Source organism: Erpetoichthys calabaricus, chromosome 6, assembly GCF_900747795.2.
Source record: "Erpetoichthys calabaricus chromosome 6, fErpCal1.3, whole genome shotgun sequence".
NCBI lineage: Eukaryota > Metazoa > Chordata > Cladistia > Polypteriformes > Polypteridae > Erpetoichthys > Erpetoichthys calabaricus.
The window spans coordinates 57,095,040-57,119,354 of NC_041399.2; the positions used below are offsets into that span (position 1 = coordinate 57,095,040).

The following is a 24,315-nucleotide window of genomic DNA, read 5'->3' on the forward strand; positions in this document are numbered from 1 at the left end:
TTACAATGAAGTGACCTTCAAATGCTTGAACGAGTCATCCACAGAGCAGTTAGATCTGTGGTTGCAGCTCAGTTGTGCACATTTGCACAACGACCCCCAAACAGAAACATTGTAAAATAATAATAATAGAAATGTTATGTTAATTGTGTATAAAACTGACCCCCAACCCCACCCCGACCGGTCCGTGGAAAAATTTGCATCCAATAAAGTGGTCCTTGCTGTCAAAAAGGTTGGGGACCACTGATTTAAAGCACTTTGAGCTACATTATTTGTATGAAAATGTGCTATATATAAATAAATGTTGTTTTTTTAAAAAAAAGTCAATTCATTTGTGATCAGGTTGATTAACCCACATGCAAAGATGGCTAGAAAAGAATAGCAATGCAGTGACTTGTCTTACTGATGATAAAACCCCTTAATCTTACACTGCAAGTGTGCAGCATAATAATGGGGCATCCTCTCAAAGTGATCGCTCCTCGGCACGATGCAAACCCAGGAGAAACATTAAAATTAATATTATGCAGTAAATGTTAAACATTTCAGAATGAACATTATTAACAAATATTTACAGGCGTAAAGACAAAAGGCATGTGATTTGTGAACTAAATAGTATAGTAGTTACAATCATATAGTGGGGTACTGGAGAGTAAAGACAGTGAAATGAAACTCACCTGATACATCTACTGTCTAAATGAAATTGAAGCATGTCACTGCCCTCAGCAGAGCGTGCCATCCTCTATAGAGCTGCCTTGATGAAACATGTTGTTTCTGTAGCATGCAAAGTAGGCCATAATTTCATTCTACTCCTTTAGTTACCAGATAATGAGCATTCTGCTTAAGGCTGGGTAAACCGTGTAATTACAGTATATGTGGCAGTACACAAAAGCAGCTGTTTTTCGACCCTCCTTGAAGATTTTTCAAGAGAAAGAAGAAGCCCAGGACACTTCCATGGAGTGTTTATTATTATGTTCAGGTTCACTTGAAAGTTTGCTATGTGAAATACCCAAACTAAGAGGAGATTAAAACAAAGTAAGTAATCATCTTCCGATTTGGCACTAAGCAAACAGACTAAGAGTGTGAAAATACCTTTTAACAATCGATCTTAATTTAAAAGTCCCTTGTGCAAGAAGCACTGCTAAGAGTACTTTACAAAGGAAAGAAGAATGCAATGCAAAGAAAACATGAATAAAGCAAATGATTTAAAAGAAAGAACATGGAGTGTGTACCATAGAATTTAAATAATAACAAATATAATGCCTTGATAGACACTGTAGTCCAATACTTTTTAATGTTGGTTTTAGATGGATGCAATGCCTGACTAAGTTGCAATTAACCTTTAATTTTCTTAACCACTTGTCCACTGCAAGTTCCTTACAGATTATCAATGTTTCTCTCCCTGCTTTATTTCTTTTATATTTATTTTTAAAAATTAAGATTCTCAATAGATAAACTAGGGTATATTATTAAGTATATTTAATTTGTGGACGCGTATGAAATCCTTCAATAAATAGAAACCTGAGAATTCTAAGCCTACATGATGCACAGGTTGAAAATCATTAATCATATTAAAACATAACATTTTCAAGCCTCCTTAATCCAATTCAAAGTCATAGAGGAGCAAAGCCTATTCTGGGCAGCATTGGGGTATGGCTGAAACCAACTCTTCACAAAGCACCAGTCCAGGGCCCTCGTGGGGCCAATTTATGAGATGTACAGGCACGTTCAACTTGCAGAACCACTAATGCTCTGTATAAATGAAACATTAGCCATAGGCATTTTTAATATAAAATGCTTTATTTACTGTACTAAATGTCACACTCTCCATCTGACTTCCAGCACTGCTTAAGTCCATATGTATACGTGAAATGAACGCCCTCGCTCATATCCCACGTACTGCAAACTACTTTACTAAATGTAATTTCTACTTTAGATGGCTCACCTAAGAGTGGCTCCTTCAGTTTCAATTACGTCACCATCTTTCAGATATGTATACTTCCTCTCTCCACTTCCTATGATCTCTTCAAGGTAAGGCACACGGGGAAGTTTACTGACTCGCATACTGGAATCTAAAAAAAGAACAGTATATTATGGTCACAAATAACTATCTGTTGTATCAGTCAGACACTAATTCAATTCAAGTATCACTGTTCAATGAGGGACATTTAATTTGTTGACTAGATTAATAAAGACAGATTAATATTTCATAAAAAACAACAATAAAAAAATCTAAAAAATTTAAAAAATAATTCACTTTCTTAACTGCTTGGTCAGAGGGGCAGCAAGCCAAGTAGGTAAGCACTTACTGCCATATCCTAAGTTATAGGTTCCAGCTTTTCAAACGGAATTCCCAAGCATTCCGAAGCCAGCCAAGAGATGTAATCCCTTCAGCATATCCTGCGTCTGTCACAGGATCCCCAATCACTGGGACATGCCCAGAGCAGCTGTAGGAGGGGTTGTCCAAGGGTCACCTTTACGACATGCCCAAACCCCTTCAAGTGGCTCCTCTCAATCCAAAGAAGCAGCAATTCTACTCTGAGGCTCTCCCAAATTGCAGAGGTTCTCAGTCCACCTGGTAAAGAAACCTTGTTTCTGCTACTTGCTCTCACAATCTCATTCTTTCAGTCATTACGCAAAGCTCATGGCCACAGGTGAGGACAGAAATGTAGATCAACCAGTAAACCCAGAGTTTTGTCTTTTGTTCCTGCTTCACCACCATGGGCTTGTAGAGCTGCCACCTCTCCAATCTGCTTGTCGATCTCCTGTTCCCTTTCTCTGTCATTCGTGAACAATCTTCTGAGATACTTGAACTCCACCACTAAAGACAGTTATTCTCCTTCTTACCTGAGAGCAGCAATCCGCTATTTCCGTGAGAGAACCAGGACCTCAGACTTAGAGGTGCTGATCCTCATCCCAGCCACTTCACACTCAGCGGCAAATTGCTCGAGTGTGTGCTGAAGGTCACAGTCAGAAGAGTCAAAGAGGACAACATCATCTGGAAAAAGTAATGACTCTACTTCTAGCTGGAGACCCTCACATACTCGACTGTGCCTTGGTAACATGTACATGAAACCCACAAACTGGATATTCTCACACAAAATGAATATCAGAATGAAGAAAAAGGATACCTAACTGCTTTTTACTAAAACAAAAATCAGTATAAACCTTCTAATAATAACCAGGATTGGCACTAAAATAAAGCTTTTTAAGTATCTTAGAAGTCATAGAAATGAAGGAGTATTTGAACCGGTACTTTTTATCTGTAGTGTCTTCTGTAATTCTGAATGTAGTACATTATATGAGTGCTGATTGAAAACATGCAATCCAAACCATATGTTTCTCTAAATTTCAGGTATATTTGTTGTGGTCTGACAATTTTGCGGCATTAATGAACAAATTGGTTATCTTATTTTCATTGCTAATACTAAAATTTCCATATTGAGATAGCAGCACATTAATTAAAACTAACAGAGTAATAGTTCTATAAATGTTAGCATTAATGTCAAAAGAAATCCTGAGTTAAAAGTGGTTGCTTGTTTCACATCTTGTACGACGTTTATGGATTTCTTAAAGACAGTCAAACATGAGTCTACAAATCCTGAGATACTTCAGTAAGTTCTACCAGTCTTAATTGCATTTGACTTCTTTTGTAGGAAGGACAAGTCATAACAATTACTAAACTGTCAACCACAGGACAATGAGAAATTATGTTCTTGTTAAGTAGGCTCAAAAATCAAAAGATTTAAAATTCATTGATTTTAATAATATGGTGTCTGTCTATGTATAGAATACATAAAAGAACTGAAATGATGTATCCCTGTGGAGACACAGTTGGTGCGGACACCACATGAGATATCTTACTATCCACTGCACTACTTGGCTCTGCCCTGTTAAAAACCCCATAAGCCGCATTAACAATGACAATTTTAATTAAAACAATTTATATCCTCTTTAATAAAATCCCTGTGTGCGTCCATGTGTCCGTGTGTGTGTGTCTTCTAGTGAAGTACGCATGCGCGGGGCACGGTGCGATGCTTCAAAGGCCGCCTGATGCGTCACTCAAAACAGAGAGGGCGGGACCTATAAAATATCGCGCGGCCGATCCAATTGGATTTTGGTAAATGAGGTAAGACCTAAAACATAACGCACGAAAAATCCAATCGGGTACTGAGACGCGGAGACCAGCTTCCCCAAAGAGGTGGGATTAGTGTTTGTTGTTGTGCAAGTGTTCACTCTGATGTTGTCAGATTTGCGATTAACAAACTTGGCCCGGTAAAGTGTAAAGTGTTTTCCTAAATATACGAATTTTCATGATATTACAATAGGATGACTTTTAAAAGTAGATTTATTTTCATGCACATAAAATCCGTTGCTGGGGAAACGCCATACATAAAATAATCTGCTGCACGCCAGCACAGATTAAAATACTTGCTCGAGAGACGTATTACTGTGAGAGAAAATTAAAGGCACACAATACAGTGACGCATATTACAGCCACATACAAGCCAGTACAGTATTACTGTAACAGAAAATAGACAGTCCTTTGACATTTAATATAGACTGTTCCTACTAATGTTTATGCACTACTATTCTAGCGCCCGTTATTGTAACGGGCTTAATGTCTAGTTTCTTTATTAAAAGAAAGCAGAACTGCATGATACTAAAAGCAGATTTGTTTTTTCAAATTGCAGCCGACTGCGAGTCTTAACACCATAAGAAAGGTAAAATATATAATGTAAGAAATAAAGGAGCAACAGCAATCTCATACTCATACTGCTACATTGCCATCCAGATGGTGGTACTTTTTAATTTCACAATCTATGTGTGTGTCATTCACATGCATATTTGTATCTTTTACTCTCAGAATAATTAACCACGCTTTTGCACCATGTCCAGGATGATCCTAATGCACAGGGTGTCTGTTTATTTTCTCTCCTCCATTTGTGTATCTGCTTAATGTGCAACCCTCAAAGCAAAAGATAGTGACATTTTGCAATCATTAGATTCAAGGAACAAAGTACAACACACAACCATTGGCGCAATCCCCCTAAAGTAAAGTCAATAACAGTATTTCAAAAGATCTGTTAAAAAGCAAATTGAGAAAACATTCCAGTCTCTTGCATTAACTTAAGAAGATTTTTAATGCCAGCAAGATAATAAGAGCTCAAATGAGTTTAACATAACTGAGCACTCTCAAACCTACCCAATTAAATTCAGAGGTATGATATGATGGCCCTAAAGTCTGTTCAGCAGAAATATAAAAATGGTGGCACATGAAGGATATGAGGAGTGGAATCAGAGGGATGACAACATTAAGAAATAAGACACATAAAATTGGCATGGACCAAACTGAAAAGAGAGCAGCACAGATTCAAAAGAAAAGAAGGATGCTGTTTGGTAGAATGAACCCTTAACCAGTCTAAGTGGAAGTTTGCTGACTGGAAAAAATCAATCTTTTTTTTTTCAATTTTAAATATGTGTGTATGCATTTAATAATGGTATTATATATGTGCTGTCGCGAACGGCCAGGGGCCCTGGATGGAAGGACCTGGGGAGAGAACGTATTCAGGGCATTATATCCCCCAAGACACTAAAGGGCAACCCCTCTGGGTTATACTGACCAACACTGACTCCTGCATGGCATGCTGGGAGTTGGAGTTCGATGCAGCCCTGTTGGGTTTGATGAGTGACACCAAAGGGAGTTGTGGAGGCTGCAGAGCTCTATTATGTCGGGCTTCCACCACATCTGGGAGTACTTCTGGAGCTAATGGGCCACCTAGAATGCCCCCGGATGTAGCTTAAAAGGAGCCAGCTGCCACTATTCCAGGAGCCGGAGTCAGGAGGGAGAGGAAAACGCTTGCTGGAGGAGGTGTGGAGGAAGAAAGAAAAAGAAAGAGAAAGGAAGGAGAAGGCAAAGAAAGTACTGTGTTGATTGCTCCTTGATTGTACTGTGCTCTTTGTCGGAAACGGCTGTTGGGAAGCCCTTCCCACTAAATAAAGGTGTGTTCTGCTTGGAACTCGTGCCTGGTGTCCGTCTGTGTCGGGTTTAGGTGGTTGGTGCACCCCCTGCAGGCCACAGTGTCTTTATGTTTCTAAATTTCTCTAGCAAACACAAATAGAATATAAACCAATGATGCAGCTTTGTGGCAAATTGCTCAATTGTAGTATGCATCAACACAGAACAGTTCCCGTTTCAAATATGCCACTAACTGCAATATTCCAGTTCTACTTAAACAAAAAAAGGTAAAACACAGTCTAGTGCTGGGACATGCTATCTTCAGTAATTTTGGTTATGATTCCCCTTCTAAACAATCAACATACTGTACATTTACATTAACAGTGGCATAGCTGACTGCTTTAAAATTAACTATATTCTGAAGGTGGGGCTGTCAAAACCGATACCAACCCTGGACTGAATGCTACCACATATAAGTAACTATACTGTACCAAATTCTAATACCCAGACAGCATTTCTCCTGACTTTGCAGGAGTTCACAAACAACATATGCACACTAATGAGGTGCTTCTGTATAGCGTAAACTTCACATCCTATCAGAGAATGAGCCCCCCAAGCCTGTACAGGCATTTCATTTTGGGCACCTGTACACATGATCACATTCTTTTGCTCACCACTGAGAGTTAATAACCAAAGGAGGGAATGGGGACACAGAATGACCAGTAAACCAAAAGCTCTGTCTGAGGACATAGCTTCTGTTTCGTCACCACAGTACTCCCGTTTTGGCACTGACTGTTAAGTAAATCTCACCCTCACTTAGGAATAAGATCAAGGTGTACCTGAATTCTTGGGGTTCTCTCCGTAACCTGCTGATGGTAAGCCACTCTTTACCATGCAAGGACCACAGCTGTAAATTTCGAGGTGCAAATTTTAATTCTGTGTGGAGTTTACATATTCACTCTCTGTCTACATGGGGTTTTTTCATGTACTCTCTGGTTAGGTTATGTACCAAGCTATGTTGTCCTAAGTGAGAGTGGATATTGCAAATAACTTCATAATTGCTCAGTGTGTTTAGAATTGCTTTTTGTCTTGCATCTAAAGCTTCTATGATACTTCAATCCCAACAAACCTGAATAAGATTAAGAAGGATGGAGAATCTTATATACTATAATTGTCCCTGTGGCCACATCATAGTCAGCTGTAAATGATATATGTTGTGTGCTGGATATTGAAGAGTAACGAGGCATAAAAGACATTATCATTCACAAACAGCAGAACTGCAACTCTTATGTGATCCTCTCTAATCTTCAGTCAAGCCTTCATATCTGTCTATTAAAATCACAAACATTAGAGGAGAGAAATCACACCATTGGCAGGGTCTTACACTTATTATAAAAGTATGGGAATCTTATTTTGACTCTGCAAATATAGATTACGTTGGGATGGTCACAGCAGGAAAAAAAAGACACGTCTTCTCTAAGTTCAAAATACATGTAAAGAGGAAAACATATAATGGGAAGAAAAAGAAAAAATGATACATAAACGCTTACAGATCTGTGCAAGGAGAGAGAGTTGTTTGCTGTTCTGCAAACAAGATCAGATCTGCATGTTCCTTGCTGGATCCTGTTCCAGTATTTCAGTTTAGCATTCTAAGGGAAGGCAAGAAGTGATATCTCACAGTAAACGAAAAATATCCCCTTTGCCCATATTTTATTTTTTCAGGTACTGTCCCCGCTTTTCATACAACAATGATGAACAGTTGTAACTAAAGTACCTTTCACAGTAGTCAGTGCTTTCAACATTTCTGGACAGATCTCACACACCACTGAAGCCATCCCACAAAATAGCTATTTATTCAACACAGCAATCATAATTCTTTTGACATTCTCTCCTCCTACATTGATGTAACAAAATTGTGCCATCCAGCTTCTAATGATATTCCCATTTGGGGATAATGTTTCCCTTCCAAGGTTGAATTCCATCTATCCCTTTTGACTCATTAAATGGTATTCCAGAACCTGTTTAAGCCCACCCAAAAATGACTGTCAATGGCCTCACCAAACATGTCCTGTACAGGTGAAGTGTAAATTCTCTTCTGAAGAAGGAGCAAGACCTCATTCATGAGTTTAACAAAATACCAACTTAATTGCCTCTGTACAGAGTTAGTTCTAGAACTAGATTTCTTCCACATTGATACTGATCTATCTACTGTTCTATCTATAATGACTAAAGATTTAGAGCTCATAATAAATCAGAGCCATGAAAAAATGCCTGCTGTTTCTGGGAGCTTTGCTTACCACAGAAGATGTCCCTGCAGATGTCAGTGATTCCACCAACATGATCTAGATGCCAGTGTGTTACAATGATCTCCTGTATTGAGGTGTTAAACTGCTTCAAGGCTTGCTTTAAACACCCGATGTATTCAGGGATTGATGGCTCTCCAGTGTCAATGAGAACACGCCTGGAATAAGCAAAATACACAAAAAATCCTCATATTTTTATAGCATCAAAGAAACTTGTTATTTGCACTTTAGTATCACAGTTTATTTATCTTAGTAAATCAGACAAACAAAAAACAGTCTTATTTTACAATGACACTTTTAATTGAGCATCCCATTCGAAAGCATGTTTTTTTTTTTTTTTTAAACAGGAATATATCATCCAAAAATGATATTTTTTTTACATGTTACTTACCGCTTGTGTTTTGTAGTGATGACTCAGTAAAGGTTTTTATTTTCATGTTTACCTGGAGTACAAAGATAAAAGTTTTTTGATATGATACAAGCCAATGGTGACCAATGCTGTACAATGGCAAATGATATGAAAAATATTGGGAGGAAAAAAAAAAATCACATTACTCATGTCACATAATTTAACATGTCAGTTCTCTAGTATTTGCTCACAATATGCAAAGCACGCTAAAATACCTTTTAAAAATACTTCCAAAAAAATCAATGCACTTCATGAACAAGAACTGCAACTCCCATGGGACTGAGTTTTTGAACTGAAGACAGGACTGTGGTGTTATGGGTCCAGAGCTCTTCCAGCAAAGGCCAGTTTGTTTAAAATAGATAATCACCGTGTTCGCGGCTTAGGAGGGGGCATGGTGACTGTAGCGAGCCGCAGGGCGATCTGCGGTGTGGGCGTTTCTCACCTAAGTGCACAGATGAGAGACTGCCCACATCCGTGATTGTTCCTGTGGCTATTGTGCTGCAGCTGCTATGTCCCTCGGCATAAAGGGAAGTGCGAGCCGGTTAGAAGAAAAAAGTAAAAGAAAGAAATTAAGAAAGAAAAGACAGAGGTTACGGAAGGAAGGAAGGAAGGAAGGAAGCATGCAAGGAAGGGAGAGAGAGCGAGTGCGCCGGTACGAGTGAGTGAGCGAGCGAAAGCAGGCTCGTGGCAGCTGAGCAGACAGCCTGGGGTTAGGCCGACACCCAGGGCGTAGTAGTGGTTGTCGCTCCCGCAGAGTTTGTTTCGGGAAGGACGGGAGTGACCGGGAGACGGGTGACTCTCCGCATGATGTCGCGGATGGCAGCGGGAGTCTGGACGTGGGATATGGTGTCCTCCACGTGAGAGCCTTGGCCGTGGGAGGAAGTCCCAAGTCGTTGTCTGGAGGAGCCGACCGGAGCCAAGGATCGGTGAGGCAAGTCTGACAACAGTAGCGGGAGGAGTTGGCAGAAGGTCAGCTGCAATGAGCGCGCCTCGCCTGTTGCAGGGCCCGTACGGGAGAAGCAAGTGAGACCCTAACGCTAACAGAAAAGGAGCATCGGGCTTGTCATTTGTTTTTTTTAAGACTGCTTCCTGAAGTGCGTTTTAACCTCGTTTTAAAGGATTTTTGTTTTTGTATTTTAACCTCCACATATTTCTTTTAATGGATTATTTATTCAATGAAGACTTTTGAATGCACAGCTGCACTTTACTTTGAACACTGTGTTGATTTATTTTGAATAAAAGCACTTTGCACATTTGTTACATCATCCCCTTGTTCATTGTTATTGCCTCACTGTCAAGCTCATCGGTGACATTACCGACAGTGTTGGGTTCAAGGGCTCCCTAACAGCCGATGGGAGCGTGGACCTGAACCCGCATCGTCACAAGGACACTTGACCAATAAATAAAGGGGAGACGTAGACTATGTTTCCTATTTATGATGTGCACTGATTTCTCCAGAAGTATCTACTTAACAAAATTTTAGCAAAGAAATCCATGTTTTTGCATGTTGTGTTCAAACAACTGGATAACTGAGGTCTGGATAATGTGACGTGAGTAAAGTGAGATCTTCATCAATTGCCGTTTTTCAAATCGTTTGTTGTTGAACAGCAATGGCTACCATTGGCTTGCATCTGAAACTTTTATCTCTATTCTTTATGAAAACATGGAGACTATGATTTTTGATCACTGCAAAACACATGGGGTAACATAAAAAAATATCATTTTTTGCATGGAGTATTGCTTTAAGCATTTACCAGCTAAGAAACACTATGTTAGAGATACTAAAGATGTGGTTTCTGGTCTGGATTTAAAGCCACTATGCTATTTTCCAGATAAACAGCCTGCATGAAACAAATAGCTTATAAAGAACAAAACAAATATAATTAAATCAACTTAATTTTTTGCATATAAATAAAAAACAATACAGTACAAGTTACCAACAGTGCAAGGATAGTAAAAAATAATTAAACATGGATGTTGTCTTCTATCTTGCTTCCAAATTTTCCTTTCTTTCTAATTTATTGCTTTTAATCTTCTGTTTAATGGAGATTTGTGCTGCTTAGAAGGCAATGGTAAGCTAGGCTATAATAATTTTGCAGGGGATATGGCTGTGGAGAAAGATAATGGCAGCAGACTGCCATGGGACCCACTTTGTGAGAACCTCCTGGTGTTAATCAGTCTGTTCTAATTTAGTATAAAGGTTGTAGCTGTTAATAAGAAAGCTTGATCCTTGAAAGGCAGAGAGTCAACTGGCCGCTTAGAATAAAGATGAATTGCACTGTGCCGTATATGGTAAATATTAAGGGTTGGCAAAAGAATTAGTCGGTTATTTTGTTACAGAATTGTCTGAACATGCTCATTACAGAACTAGATGGTTTCATACACTTTTCTCATTAATCTCTATCAACTTCCTTGTGCCTGCAAGAAAAAGTATACACATCCCATTTTCGTACCAGTCTGAATCCTGCACTGGCAGCCATTACTTAATTTCTTTAGTAACATTGTCTTTTTTCCCCAAACTTTCAAGGCCCCAGAGAGGCAGAAAGAAACATCTCTGCAGGAAGCTATAGTATATGGTACATGCAGCATACCATGCCATACCATCTTGTAAGCCCACTTTGTCATGTCACCAAAGGCAAACTGACCAATCGGATTGTTCTGAAGGACTGGACACAGAGGAGGAAGAAGAGGAGGAGGTTGGGAGCATGTGCTGATAGTGCGTTGCTGCACCCACCACACGACCCGAGTGCAGTGGGTGACACCTGAGCACCACACTGGAACAATGAGAGGTTTTTACAGTGGCTGGAGTGCCAATACTACCACCAACCCTCAAGTTACCCCTGTAAGTTGGAGGACCTACTTGCAGAGCTGGATTCAGGACACACAGACCTTAAGGTTTTATTACATAGTAGATAAATATATATATGGTTTAGGGAATCGGAGCATAGGAACAGGAATAAGCGGTGCAAGCTGATGTTATGTTTTCCATTAACTAAAATGAAGTTATGCATTTCAATCAATTCTTGTTTAACCTGGCCACCGAGACTGACAACATGCAAATAAGAATGTCACTATAATTCATACATGTGCTGTTACAACTACTAGCACCATTACTACTGAAGGTGAGCGATGTCTAACAGCTACTGGATGTCCATAATCTCTAATGGATGTAGGACAATGGAGGTGGGAGAGTGACAGCTCTGTGTAGCATGGCAGGCAGCAGTGTGGTGAATATCATGATCAAAGCACCATGATGGATTAAAAGCCAGAAGTCTACATGACCATCATCATCATCAAGTCCTTCCATAAGAACCCTAAATACAAAGAGGACTGTTTCATTTATGTTAGGTAGAATGCCCAGAGGGGGCTGGGTGGTCTCATGGTCTGGAACCCCTGCAGATTTTATTTTTTTTCTCCAGCTATCTGGAGTTTTTTTGTTTTTTCTGTCCTCCCTGGCCATCGGACCTTACTCTTATTCTATGTTAATTGGTGTTGTCTTATTTTAATTCTTATTTTGTCTTTTTTTCTCTTTTCTTCATCATGTAAAGCACTTTGAGCTACATTATTTTATGAAAATGTGCAATATCAATAAATGTTGTTGTTGTAAAGAGTGGTTATCTCATCCAGCTCCGATAGATTCAAGATTCTTTATTTGTCACATGCATAGTTATACAGGACAACATGCAGTGAAATGCATCCTGATCCGCTTATCAAAAACTGTGCAAAGTTAGAAGAATATCAGACTGATTAACAAAAAGTCCTAGATTGAAAGATAACAATAGGACATAAGTAAATATAGTAAATTTAAGTGAAATATAGTAGAATTAAGTGCTAAAGTGCAATAGTGCAGTGATTATTTTGCAAAACCAATGTTAGACAGATGCATAGGTGCATAGTATTAAGAACAGACCAATTGTCAAAACAAGGTATCATGGTACAATTACAGATCCAGTCTAAGTATGTGGAGGGTCATGGATGAGATGGCATATTCTGATTTAACAGTCTTATGGCTTGAGGATAGAAACTCTGAGTCTCTTTGTCCTGGCCAGGATGCTACAAAACCTTTTGCCTGATTTTAACAGATGAAACAGGCTATTGCTAGGATGAGATGAGTCTTTGATAATCCTGAGAGCTCTGGTCCTGCATCTTCTGGTGTAAATGTAATACAGAGATGGTAAAGCTGACCTGCAGCAGCATTCTGCTGCACAGATCACTCACTGAACACAGCAGTTTCCAAACCAGGATGTAATGTTCTGTGTCAGGATACTTTCCACAGCGCCGGAGTAGAAAGTCTTTAGAATCCCTGACGAGACCCCAAACTTCCTAAGGTGTCTGCGATGGTTATTGTGTTTTGGTTATATTCTAAACCACCGTTTCTTAAATTTTGGGTCGTGGGCATTTTTGTGATGGTTCACCACAATGTTGTGCAATAAAGATAGCCCAAGTGTGAATTCAGTGCCAAATGATGCAGCACCCTCTCTTCAGTGTAGCATTTATTGTGGTAGTATGTGAAACAATATGCATCATAGCGAAAATGTTCCCCACGGCATCACCTCGCCCTCTTGCAACCTGTGTAACAATTAAACTTAGAAGACTGACTAGCAAAGTCACATATAAGAAAAAGGTATAGGAGGAATAACAGCAGGCAGCGGAAGTTAACGAGTGCTTATTGAGCACAGAAGCTTTTTTCACTCTTCTTCGGTATAACGTGACATGTCGATCACACATTTAACTCACTTCGCTCTGCTGTCCTGTTTCATAAGCTTCCTGTGACTGCGACAACGCATACCGCCATTCATGTATCATGCATTTTCCTGTGATCGGGTTAGCATATAATTACTGGTCTAGTTTCGTTAAATTGTTCGCCCGACTCATCCATTCTCAGTTGTTTTGCATTTGCTAAACAAAATGTCCTTTCACATTGAAATCTGACGTTTCCCATATTCAAACCATTCATTGGTCAAAGCTGTCACAAGCATTTCCGTCTACATCATGTCCGTCTCACGCGATAGAATCTTCTGTTGATTATTTGACACATTCTATTATCACATTACCGTTTTTTTTTTACATCGGCTGATACACATTACTTTCGGGGGCGACACTTCCGAAGATCACAGTAACGTGCAAGGTATACAGATGATAAATCGCAGAGCGATTTGACAATGCATGAGGTGCCAATAACAGTTTTGGATACAAACGTGTATAACTATAAAGTGATTTAATTTGTGTTAGCGCTGTGACCGTTTCTTGCTATCCAGAATTACTTTAGGACGGGAATATCACGCGTAATTTATTAACGAAAACGACGGCCTTGTGTACGCCGAATAAATCGTACGTTACCACAAAACCGGTCTCCTCCATAACTTGCAGAAATTTTGTTTTATTTTTTCATATACTGTAATTAAGTTGTGTCTTTGTAAGAATCTACTCTTCTCCATACAAGGAGACGTCAGCCAAGGCACGTTGCCTCATAAACACAGTTTCCCCCCGCCCAACTTTTCTTATTATATTATTATGTATGTATGTATGTATACCTTTTGCCAGTCCCCACCAAGTAGGTGTTTGTTCCTTGCAGAGTAAAAGGTCCTGGATTGCAGCCTAGGATTCGGACCACCCTTGCAGACAGTTGCTCGATCCGAGGCAGGACAGTCGTCATTTTTATGTAGCCGTAGCTGCCACTTAAACAGTTTTAAAGCAGTAGTACTTAAAGCTTTGAAATCTCGAATTTAGATGTAGCACGCGAAATTCAATTCCTTCCTGTTGACTCTAGTTAAAGTTAGCACCCCATATATATCGAAACAGTGCCATCTAGCGGGTATGCGCCGTAACTGCAAAAGCAGCGTGGGTGTTCTATATAGCTTTACCGCATAGCAAAGCTGGAGTCGAGGGGCAGTAGGGGCCCAAGCAGGCTCAAAATAATTATAAGATAGCAGTAAAATACTTAAAACTGAAATGAAACTACTGTATGGTGTCAAATTTATCTTTTTTTAAAGCATACCGTAAGTCTTCAAAACATGTTGGTTCACTGTTAGTGCTGCTTAGGGTTGTTACCATACATCTGTTCTCTTTGTTTGCACCTGTCAGATTTTACAAAACAGTTAATTTATCAGGGTATTTGACACTGCGGCCCATTGTACCCATTTTTTCAGCTCACCTCCGTTTTTTAAAGTTTTACCTACTGTATTATTCTTAACAAACCTCAGATGAATGGTGGGAGATGCCACAGATGAGTACTTCTCAAATGGCGTGCCATGCACATTATAGAAACAATTAACAAACGGAACTCCCACAGCAAGGGAAACCATCTCATCCCACCTTGCTCTGACATGGAGAAAACTCCAAGGGGGACCCACCTGCTGACTTTTTAAAAATTTTTTGTGTACACTTATTTTTGGCTTGGGAAATATAGTAACCCTAGTGCTGCTACATTGCAACAAGAACAGGTATTGTGCTTCTTTTGCATTCAAAGTTCTTCCCCAGGAAAGACTGCAGCATCAACAACATATCGGTTACTGTGGACTGGTAAAACATTTCCAGCTGTTTGCTGCACACATTAAAAGACATGAGTGTCCTTAGAAATCTGCCATGGCCCTTCTTGTACAGTGCCACTGTGTTGTCACACCAGTCCAGTTTGTTGTTTTTTGTGAACCCCCAGGTTCCTGTAGCTCTGCACCACTTCAACGTCCACCTCCTGAATGATGACTGGTCTGAGGCTCCTTCACACATTGAAAGGTCATTACTAGCTCTTTTGTCTTGCTGATGTTGAGTTACAGGTTGTTGTCCCTGCACCATAAGACAAAGTCATCCACAACTCTCCTGTATTCTGAGTTGTCTCTATTATTAGTGCAGCCTATGATGGAGGAGTCATCTGAAATTTTCTGTAGGTGGCAAGTACTAATATTGTGCTGGAAGTCTGTTGTATACAGGGTTAACAGGAAAGGTTGACAAGTCAGTTCCCTGAGGTGCTCCAGTATTACACACCAACACTTCTGACACACAGTCCCTGAATCTCACAAACTACTGTCTGCTGGTCTGGTAGCCTGTGATCCACGAGATTGTAGGGGCATCAAGATTCAAAGCATTTCGCCTTTTCATTAGTCAGTGAGGCAGAATAGTGTTGAAGGTACTGGAAAAATCAAAAGAGCATTATCCTGATTGTGGTGTTGGCTTTGTCCAAGTGCGAGTAGACTCTGTGGAGGATGTAGATCAGAGCATTCTCTACACCTATATACAATCATATGAAAAAGTTTGGAAACCCCTCTCAGCCTGCATAATAATTTACTCTACTTTCAACAAAAAAGATAAGAGTGATATGTCTTTCATTTCCTAGGAACATCTGAGTACTGGGGTGTTTTCTGAACAAAGATTTTTAGTGAAGCAGTATTTAGTTGTATGAAATTAAATCAAATATGAAAAACTGGCTGTGCAAAAATTTGGGTCCCCTTGTAATCTTGCTGATTTGAATGCATGTAACTGCTCAATACTGATTACTTGCAACACCAAATTGGTTGGATTAGTTTGTTAAACCTTGAACTTCATAGACAGGTGTGTCCAATCATGAGAAAAGGTATTTAAGGTGGTCAATTGCAAGTTGTGCTTCCCATTGACTCTCCTCTGAAGAGTGACAGCATGTTATCCTCAAAGTAACTCTCAAAAGATCTGAAAACAAAGACTGTTCAGTATCATGGTTTAGGGGAAGGCTACAAAAAGCTATCTCAGAGGTTTAAACTGTCAGTTTCAACTGTAAGGAGTGTAATCAGGAAATGGAAGGCCACAGGCACAGTTGCTGTTAAACCCAGGTCTGGCAGGCCGAGAAAAATACATGAGCAGCATATGCACAGGATTGTAAGAATGGTTGCAGACAACCCACAGATCACCTCCAAAGGCCTGCAAGAACATCTTGCTGCAGATGGTGTACCTTGCTGCAGATGGTGTATCTGTACATCATTCTACAATTCAGCGCAATTTGCACAAAGAACATCTGTATGGCAGGGTGATGAGAAAGATGCCCTTTCTGCACTCACACCACAAACAAAGTCGCTTGTTGCATGCAAATGCTCATTAAGACAAGCCAGATTCATTTTGGAACAAAGTGCTTTGGACTGATGAGACAAAAATTGAGTTATTTGGTCAAAAAAGCGCATTGCATGGCAAAAGAAGAACACCGCATTCCAAGAAAAACACCCAATATCAATAATAAAGAATTCAACCCAATATCAATAAATTCTTCAGGATAATGTTCAAGCATCAGTCACAAAGTTGAAGTTACGCAGGGGTTGGATATTCCAACAAGACAATGAACCAAAACACTGTTTGAAATCTACAAAGGCATTCATGCAGAGGGAGAAGTAACAATGTTCTGGAATGGCCGTCACAGTCCTCTGATTTGAATATCATTGAAAATCTATGGGATGATTTGAAGCAGGCTGTCCATGCTCTGCAGCCATCAAATTTAACTGAACTGGAGAGATTTTCTATGGAAAAATGGTCAAAAATACCTCCATCCAGAATTCAGACACTCATCAAAGGCTATAGGAGGCGTCTAGAGGCTGTTATATTTGCAGAAGGAGGCTCAAATAGTATTGATGTAATATCTCTGTTGGGATGCCCAAATTTATGCACCTGTCTAATTTTGTTATGATGCATATTGCATATTTTCTGTTAATCCAATAAATTTAATGTCACTGCTGAAATACTACTGTTTCCATAAGGCATGTCATATATTAAAAGGAAGTTGCTACTTTGAAAGCTCAGCCAATGATAAACAAAAATCCAAAGAATGAAGAGGGGTTCCCAACCTTTTTCAAATGACTGTATGTCTGATAGGTAAACTGCAGAGGATCCAGATTTTTGGAAACCAGGGGTCGTAGCTGTTTTAGGACCTCTCAAAGGTCTTCATTTTGTATGAAGTAAGAGTAACTGGTATGAGTTTCTTAAGATCAGTGGAATGCCCTTTTTGGCACTGGGACCACACAGGGTGTATTTCACAGCTAGGGAACCTTGTGAAAATTCAGAGAAAGGGAGAACAGGTTCTGAAGGACCCACAGAGCTGGCTGGCACAAGTTTTCAGCACCCTGGGACTAATTCCATCCTGCCTGGAAGCCTTCTCTATGCAGAGTTTTTCAGCTCTCTCCTCACTTGATCAGCAGAGACACACTATCCAGGAAGTGGACTGGGGCTGGAGACCACAGGTGTGATGTCAGATTAATGGTGACCTGCATGTTAATACTGGTTTATGGGAAATTTTGAGAGGGATTGAAGATAATGTGATGTAATATTTTTCATAGAGAGTACATTACCCTTTTATTACATGGTTAAATATTTTCTCTCTGTTTATGCAAATGCATTCCTTTTTTCATTTTTATCTTTTAAAATGTCTTTCTAGTACAGGGGTGAGCAAACTTTTCTCCCTGAGGGCCACATGGACATCTGTAAGGTTTCTAGTGGGTTGCATGTGACAAAAATCTAAATTTACTAAATAATGAATGTTATTTTCACATTAAAAATACATTTATTAGTCATCTAACTATATAGCTTTGGTGCACAAAGAAAGCAGCAAATAAAATTACTTTTTGCTGTCATTTACCTTCTGATAAATTACTTCCAAACTTACTGTGCTTAGTCTGAAAGTTTCTCTTCAAACTGAACTCCTTAAAACAGGAAGACTGTCATGTCAAATTAGGCACACTGCTTTACTTTTGTAAAAAATATTTGTTTGTCCTTTCCTTGTTAAAAACAAAGTATTCATCTTCAATTTTATGTTTAGGGATAACAAAATTTGAAATATAATACAGCGCTCTGATGACAACGGCTGAACTAATCTGAATGATCCAAACAGACACATGAGAATGTGTGTGCTTGCATAGCAAATGGTCTTCTGACTATGTGCAATCGAAATGCCAGTGTATGCATTTGGTTACATGCTGTACAAAGTCCACTTCCATAAACACAAGCTTCTGTTTGTACACATGTAACATTATAAACCAGGGGTCCTCAATCACGGTCCTGGAGGGCCACAGTGGCTTCAGGTTTTTGCCCCAACCCAGTTGCTTAATAAGAAGCACTTATTGCTCAAGTAACACTTCTGCTTCACTTTAGATGTCTCACTCATTAATATTTTGAACCCTTATTGCTTATTTTAGTCTTAAACAGCTGTATTCTTGGTTTTTAATTGCTCCTAATTAGCAATAACATGCAAATGACAAAAGAGACCAGCATTTCTTCATTTAGCATGTTACCATTTACACCAGTGTGTGTATTTATCATGCACTATTGGGTTTAAGTAAATACTTGCAAGGAAAATGAAGAGAAAAAAGTGAAGAATTGAGAATTACTCATCCATTTTAACCTTCAGATCTTTTGGATGATATCCTTACAAAGGGGAAAAAAATCTAGGATATGAGAATTACCTGACATGGTAGAGTTAAAGCACTACAGAGCCATGAAATTAAATTATTGGCAAGAATTGCTTTCTAATTAAGCAACTGGGTTAGAACAAAAACCTGCAGCCATTGTGGCCCTCCAGGTCTGTGATTGAGGACCCCTGTTATAAACAAACTTGCTTGTTTGTTCACATGTTCCAAAACACGTGCTTGTCACTACCGATTGGGCAGGCAGCACAGATTGGGCAGCGACAGTGCTCCTCCATTCTAGGGCAAACACAAATTAGATTAATGGCAGTGTAACTTCCAAATCCTTCTCCATAACATAACATGTCCCAAACCCCAACTGACATGCTCCAAGCTTGAGTGTTTTGACAATATATATGTTTAAAAAATTAGATTGAATTAAAAAATAGATTTTCTTATTAAATTAATTTAGAACAATATTGTATACATAAATGAATTTGTAATTTACTTAATTTTAATTACATTTCTTTTCCATTTTGTACATAAATGTGACATTATATAAACATTGTAAATGCATTTTTTATTGTGTTCATAACTGTAAACAAAAATAACCACAATTAAAACAACTTTTTGTTATGTAACTTCTAAAACTAACTGATTGCACCAGTGATGATTTAGGTGTGTTATATTTTGTGTTTTACATTTTCAATTATTTTAAACCAGTATGCTGAGACCTGTATTAGTTCAGCATTAACAAGTGTTTTTCTGTTGATTAATGTCAAATCCCACATTAAATCCACTATCTTTTAATGTTGTAAAATGTGAAACAATAAAATGTGAAAACTCCCAAGGAAGGTGAATACTATTTATAAGCACTGTAGGAAACATTGTAATGAAAGAGGTCCACAAAAATGTACCAGAACATTTTAGTACAATGTCTAGATGCAAATCTGAGTGACACGAAAAGGCAACAATTTTAAAATACTGCAATGTTGAAATTGTTGTCACTTGTATCACATTGGCAATGTGTATGAATACTGTAACTTCCACTGTGGATGAAGAGTGATATCGCAAAAATGGCACAAGCAATCTAAAAAAGATAGTCATTACAGGGTAAGTGCAATTTCTGTATTAGCAACAGAAGTGGAAAAGTCTGAGTATACATTAGTAATGAGATGTAAAGGTTTTCATGGTGGCAAAGAGATGATGGCTGTAGGTAAAAATAAGCAAGAAAAATGACTGTGACCGGTAGTGGCAGGCTGGTTAGTAAGCATCAGGAAAAAGGGTGGAATGTAACAATACCATTAAAATTAAATGAATACGCTGGAAATTAAGACATCTGGGACAATGAAGAGTGTGTTTATTCATGGAATGTTTTAGGGACTGAGATAAAGTGAACAGTATTTGATACTTTTGAGTGTTCCTGATTGCACACCCTGTTGTACTTTCATCTACTTCAGAATAGTCTGGGATTAACAACTTCTGGTTCATGCAAGTCAATTTCCTCAAGGTTTGTGTTGCTGAGCCAAGCAATGTTTTGTGGTATAACAATTTCAACAATCTTCTTCACACATTTTTTGGAAGAAAACTATAGCACCACCAAACTCAAGCTCTGAAGGGATCATGTAACAAATGCTGTGTCCACATTGTATCCCTCTTCTGCCGGCAATGATGGATGTGTGTCATGGATTTCTTTTAAATAAATATTTTGAAGGTCTCTCTGCAAAGGGGATATACTAGCTGCAACAAAAAACAGTACTGGTGAACTTGTAGAGGTGTTAGCTAACTCTTAAGAATTACCCAGGGCAGAGGACTCGGACCCTTCTGTGCAACTGGGTGAGGTTGTATCTTGTCCAAGACAGACGTGTAGTTGAGTGCAGCTGTAGCACAAACTGAGTGGGAAAGGCTGGAACCTGTCTCAGGCGAACTTATGGTAGCTTGTTGAATGAACATACAATGTGCATATACCACACAGCTGAGTTTGTCTTCTTGGGTTGAGCGAGAAGTGAGGTGCATACAAGCGCTGAAGAAATGTAATAGTGTAGTATATGCATGCGCCTTATCACCAAGAGCGAGTCACACTTGGATAAGCTTCTACATCTCCAGTAAAATTCATACCAACTTCCATGGATGTGGTTGGGTTTGAACAGAGCAAACAGATCCATACACACACAAACACACATCCTTCATAGTGAGAAATGAAGTGCAGGCAAGTGCCAAAAAAATTAAAATGTATGCATGTGCCATCTAGTAGCTGTGGTTGAACGTGAGCAGAGCGGACTACTCCATGCACATATGTTAACATATGTCTAATATATATTTGTACTTAGTTATTTTTTATTCAATATTTCTGGTGGAGAGTGGCAAGTGAGTGAACTCTTCATTTTACTTAACAATCTGACTTACACAAAGAGATCCAGAGGTTCTATAGACCAAATAAATATTGATGTCTATAAAGCACTGAATCATCATATAGACTGGCAAAAGAGCTAGAAACATAGTAATTTACCAAATAGACATAGCCGTGCCATCTTTTAGGTGAGGCTGGTGGAAATCCTTTGATCTTTAACAGAAATATATACTGTATATAGTGAAGGGTGCCACACAGGGATTGGGATCCTTGCCTGGCTGGGACAACAGTGGCCTGTAAGGGCAGGGGAAGAAAGTGTGCTAAAGGCATTGTCTCCCCCAAGGTTCTAGATGGCAGCCTTTTTGGGTTGCAGCACCACTACAGATTCCTACTGGGCACATTAGGAACTGCAGTCTGTGGGCTCATTTCTGTTGGGTTCTGTGTGTGCTACCAGGGAGTGTCCAGGAGACTAGCAAGCCTTACTTTGTTGGGCTTCAGCCTTACCTGGAAGTACTCCCGGACCACAAATTCAGGGCAGCAGAAGTACTCCCTGGTGTTGCCTAAAAGTCAGAGTCAGGAGGAGGAAGATAAAGCTTGCCTTCATGAGTGGAGGAGAAACAATTGAGGGTGTCACAACATTAGAGTTGTGGTTGTGGTGTGGGAAACGACTACTTGTGTAAGATTTTCACACAATCAAAACCCTTTATTCATCGATGAACTTGTGTCTGAGCCTTTGTGTCAGAAGTTTAAGGAGCTGCAGTACCTCCTGGGGACCACTATGTTTGGGACAAAGACATATTTGTCCTCGATTTACCCCTCTGATCCACAATTTAAAACCAAAAATCAAACAATTCAGACATGATTTGAGTGCACATTGCAGACTTTAATTTAAGGGTATTTGCATACAGTTCAATCACATCATGTAGAAATGACACTTTTTATACATGATCCCTTACATTTCAGAGTGATGAGTCCATTATGACTCCTAGTCTCATAGTTTCAGACTACCCATTGCGCATTCAAATCTAACATTTTTACTTCCTATATGTAAAACCTTACATTTACTTAGTTTAAACAATCCGTGCAAGCTTTTATTCTGTCCAAGTCCCTTTATAATGATTCAAATACTCCCAGTTTATCTGACAATCTGTTTAGGGTGGTATAGAAACTGGTATAGAAATCACAAATATCTGTTTGCATAGTGAAAAAATGTAACATGCTGCACAATAGAATATACAATGATTCATTCCCAATAAAATAACTACAATAAATGATAAATAAATTGTATTTACTGTCAAATTGTGCAGAGCATTGTTGAGAAATTCAGAAAATCAAGAAAACGAGCACAGAAAAAGAAGTTGAAATGCATATCAATCCTGTGACAACAACTATTTAGGTCTCTGATAAAAAATTAAAGCAGATAGCTGATGAAACTTTAAAGGATGCAATTCTATGCAAAGTTATAAAACACTTACACAATATTTGGTTAGAGACTTATGCAAGCAGTATTACCACATTAGAGCAGACATTTACAACTGTTATTTTGTTAAGAAAGGAGCTAATCATTATTCCAACTATAAAAAGACAAGAGATTTTGCATAGACTGCATAAAGGGCATCTTGGCATTGGAAAACGTAAAAGGCTAAAGTATGTATGATATCATCTGGTGTTGAAGATGATCCATGAGACAAAGTAGGGTGAAACAAATTTCACCTTTTACCATTTCAAATTTTCTGAAAACAGCCTTATTTTACAATGTGCTTCAGATGGTGCCCAATAAACAGCTATCAGTAGCATGGCTGCTTGCTTATTGTGTTGAGATTTGGTGTCAAGCATGTACAATAGCATTGACTCCACTGTATCCACAATTTAATGGCAAAGCAGAAGAGAAAGTGTAAATTTGATAATGTCTTTGATTCTTACTTAGCTTTACTACGTTGTACAATTTCACCTTAAGAGAACAGGAAGTCTCCAGTTGCAATTCTCATTAGAAGAAAACTGAGAACAGTGCTAACATTTTATTATTAGAAACAAATGACCCGAGGGTCTCAAAAGAAAGATTAAAATGATAAAGGATGAGCAAATAACAAATTACAACAAAGGATTTAAACATCTACCACATTTAGCAGAAAATGTGCAGTCCCCACTCTTGGTTAACAACTGATGCCATCCATATTTTTACACAGCCTATAAACCGAAGTGGGTAGAGATGGGAGCAAGTCTATGGTGGGTTCAATGCTCTTATCTGCTTTGTTATTTTCATGGCTGAAGAAGACATAGTCAAGGAAGTATGCTATAGTATAACCTTAAAATTGTTTGCTGGTGTCTCATGTTAATCAGTTCTCTTAATTTTTACAACATGCTTATGTTTGTGACAAAAGATGCATGCTGATGAAACCCTTCACTAACTTCACATTAAGCTTAAATATGGACTGAAACACCATATGAGGTACCCCTGTTTTATTTAAGCACTCAACAGAATAGATCTGTCTATAGGCTGACAATATTCAAATTTAATACCACTGTAAGTATTTTATAATTCTAAACATTGTGATATAAGGCGCTATATTGCGCCAGACCCAGCACAGACTCACACTGAGGCATGTGTAAAAACACAACAAAGACTTTATTTTTCTTCACCTGTGAGGCACGTCTTCCCCGTGAACCCCACAGGCACAACACAGTCCAAACAAGCACAAGTATCACAACCCTTTCCTCCTGGCACCACCACTCCTCCTGTCTAGTTTCGTCCTCCACCTCCCGACTCTGGCTCCTGAGTGATGGTTGCTGGCCCTTTTTCTAGCCCACCCACAAGTGCTCCAGGTGCTTGATCACCTGTTTCTGATCTTTTGGGTGGGGCTGCAGAGTCGTCCACGCCCGCTCAGGGACCCATGCAGCATCCCCTGGCAGCCACCCCAGATCCCAACAGGGCTGTGGAGAACTCCATCTCC

General features: G+C 39.1%; 1 protein-coding gene across 2 annotated transcripts in view; it reads right to left on the bottom strand.

Annotated features, from left to right (window-relative positions):
• lactb2 (lactamase, beta 2) overlaps nt 1-14,442 on the bottom strand; it is a 36,435-nt gene extending 21,993 nt beyond the window's left edge. Inside the window, exons 1-3 of one of the 2 annotated variants that reach the window (XM_028803609.2) lie at nt 14,200-14,442; nt 8,251-8,414; nt 1,940-2,066 (exon numbers count right to left, since the gene is read on the bottom strand). In XM_028803609.2, the coding sequence (XP_028659442.1) occupies nt 1,940-2,066; nt 8,251-8,414; nt 14,200-14,321 (413 nt within the window). In that variant the 5' untranslated portion in view covers nt 14,322-14,442. Of the gene's footprint in view, nt 1-1,939; nt 2,067-8,250; nt 8,415-13,402; nt 13,551-14,199 lie in introns of those variants that run through there. The other variant, XM_028803611.2, reaches the window with a different exon arrangement.
• Between the last annotated feature and the right edge of the window lie 9,873 nt (nt 14,443-24,315).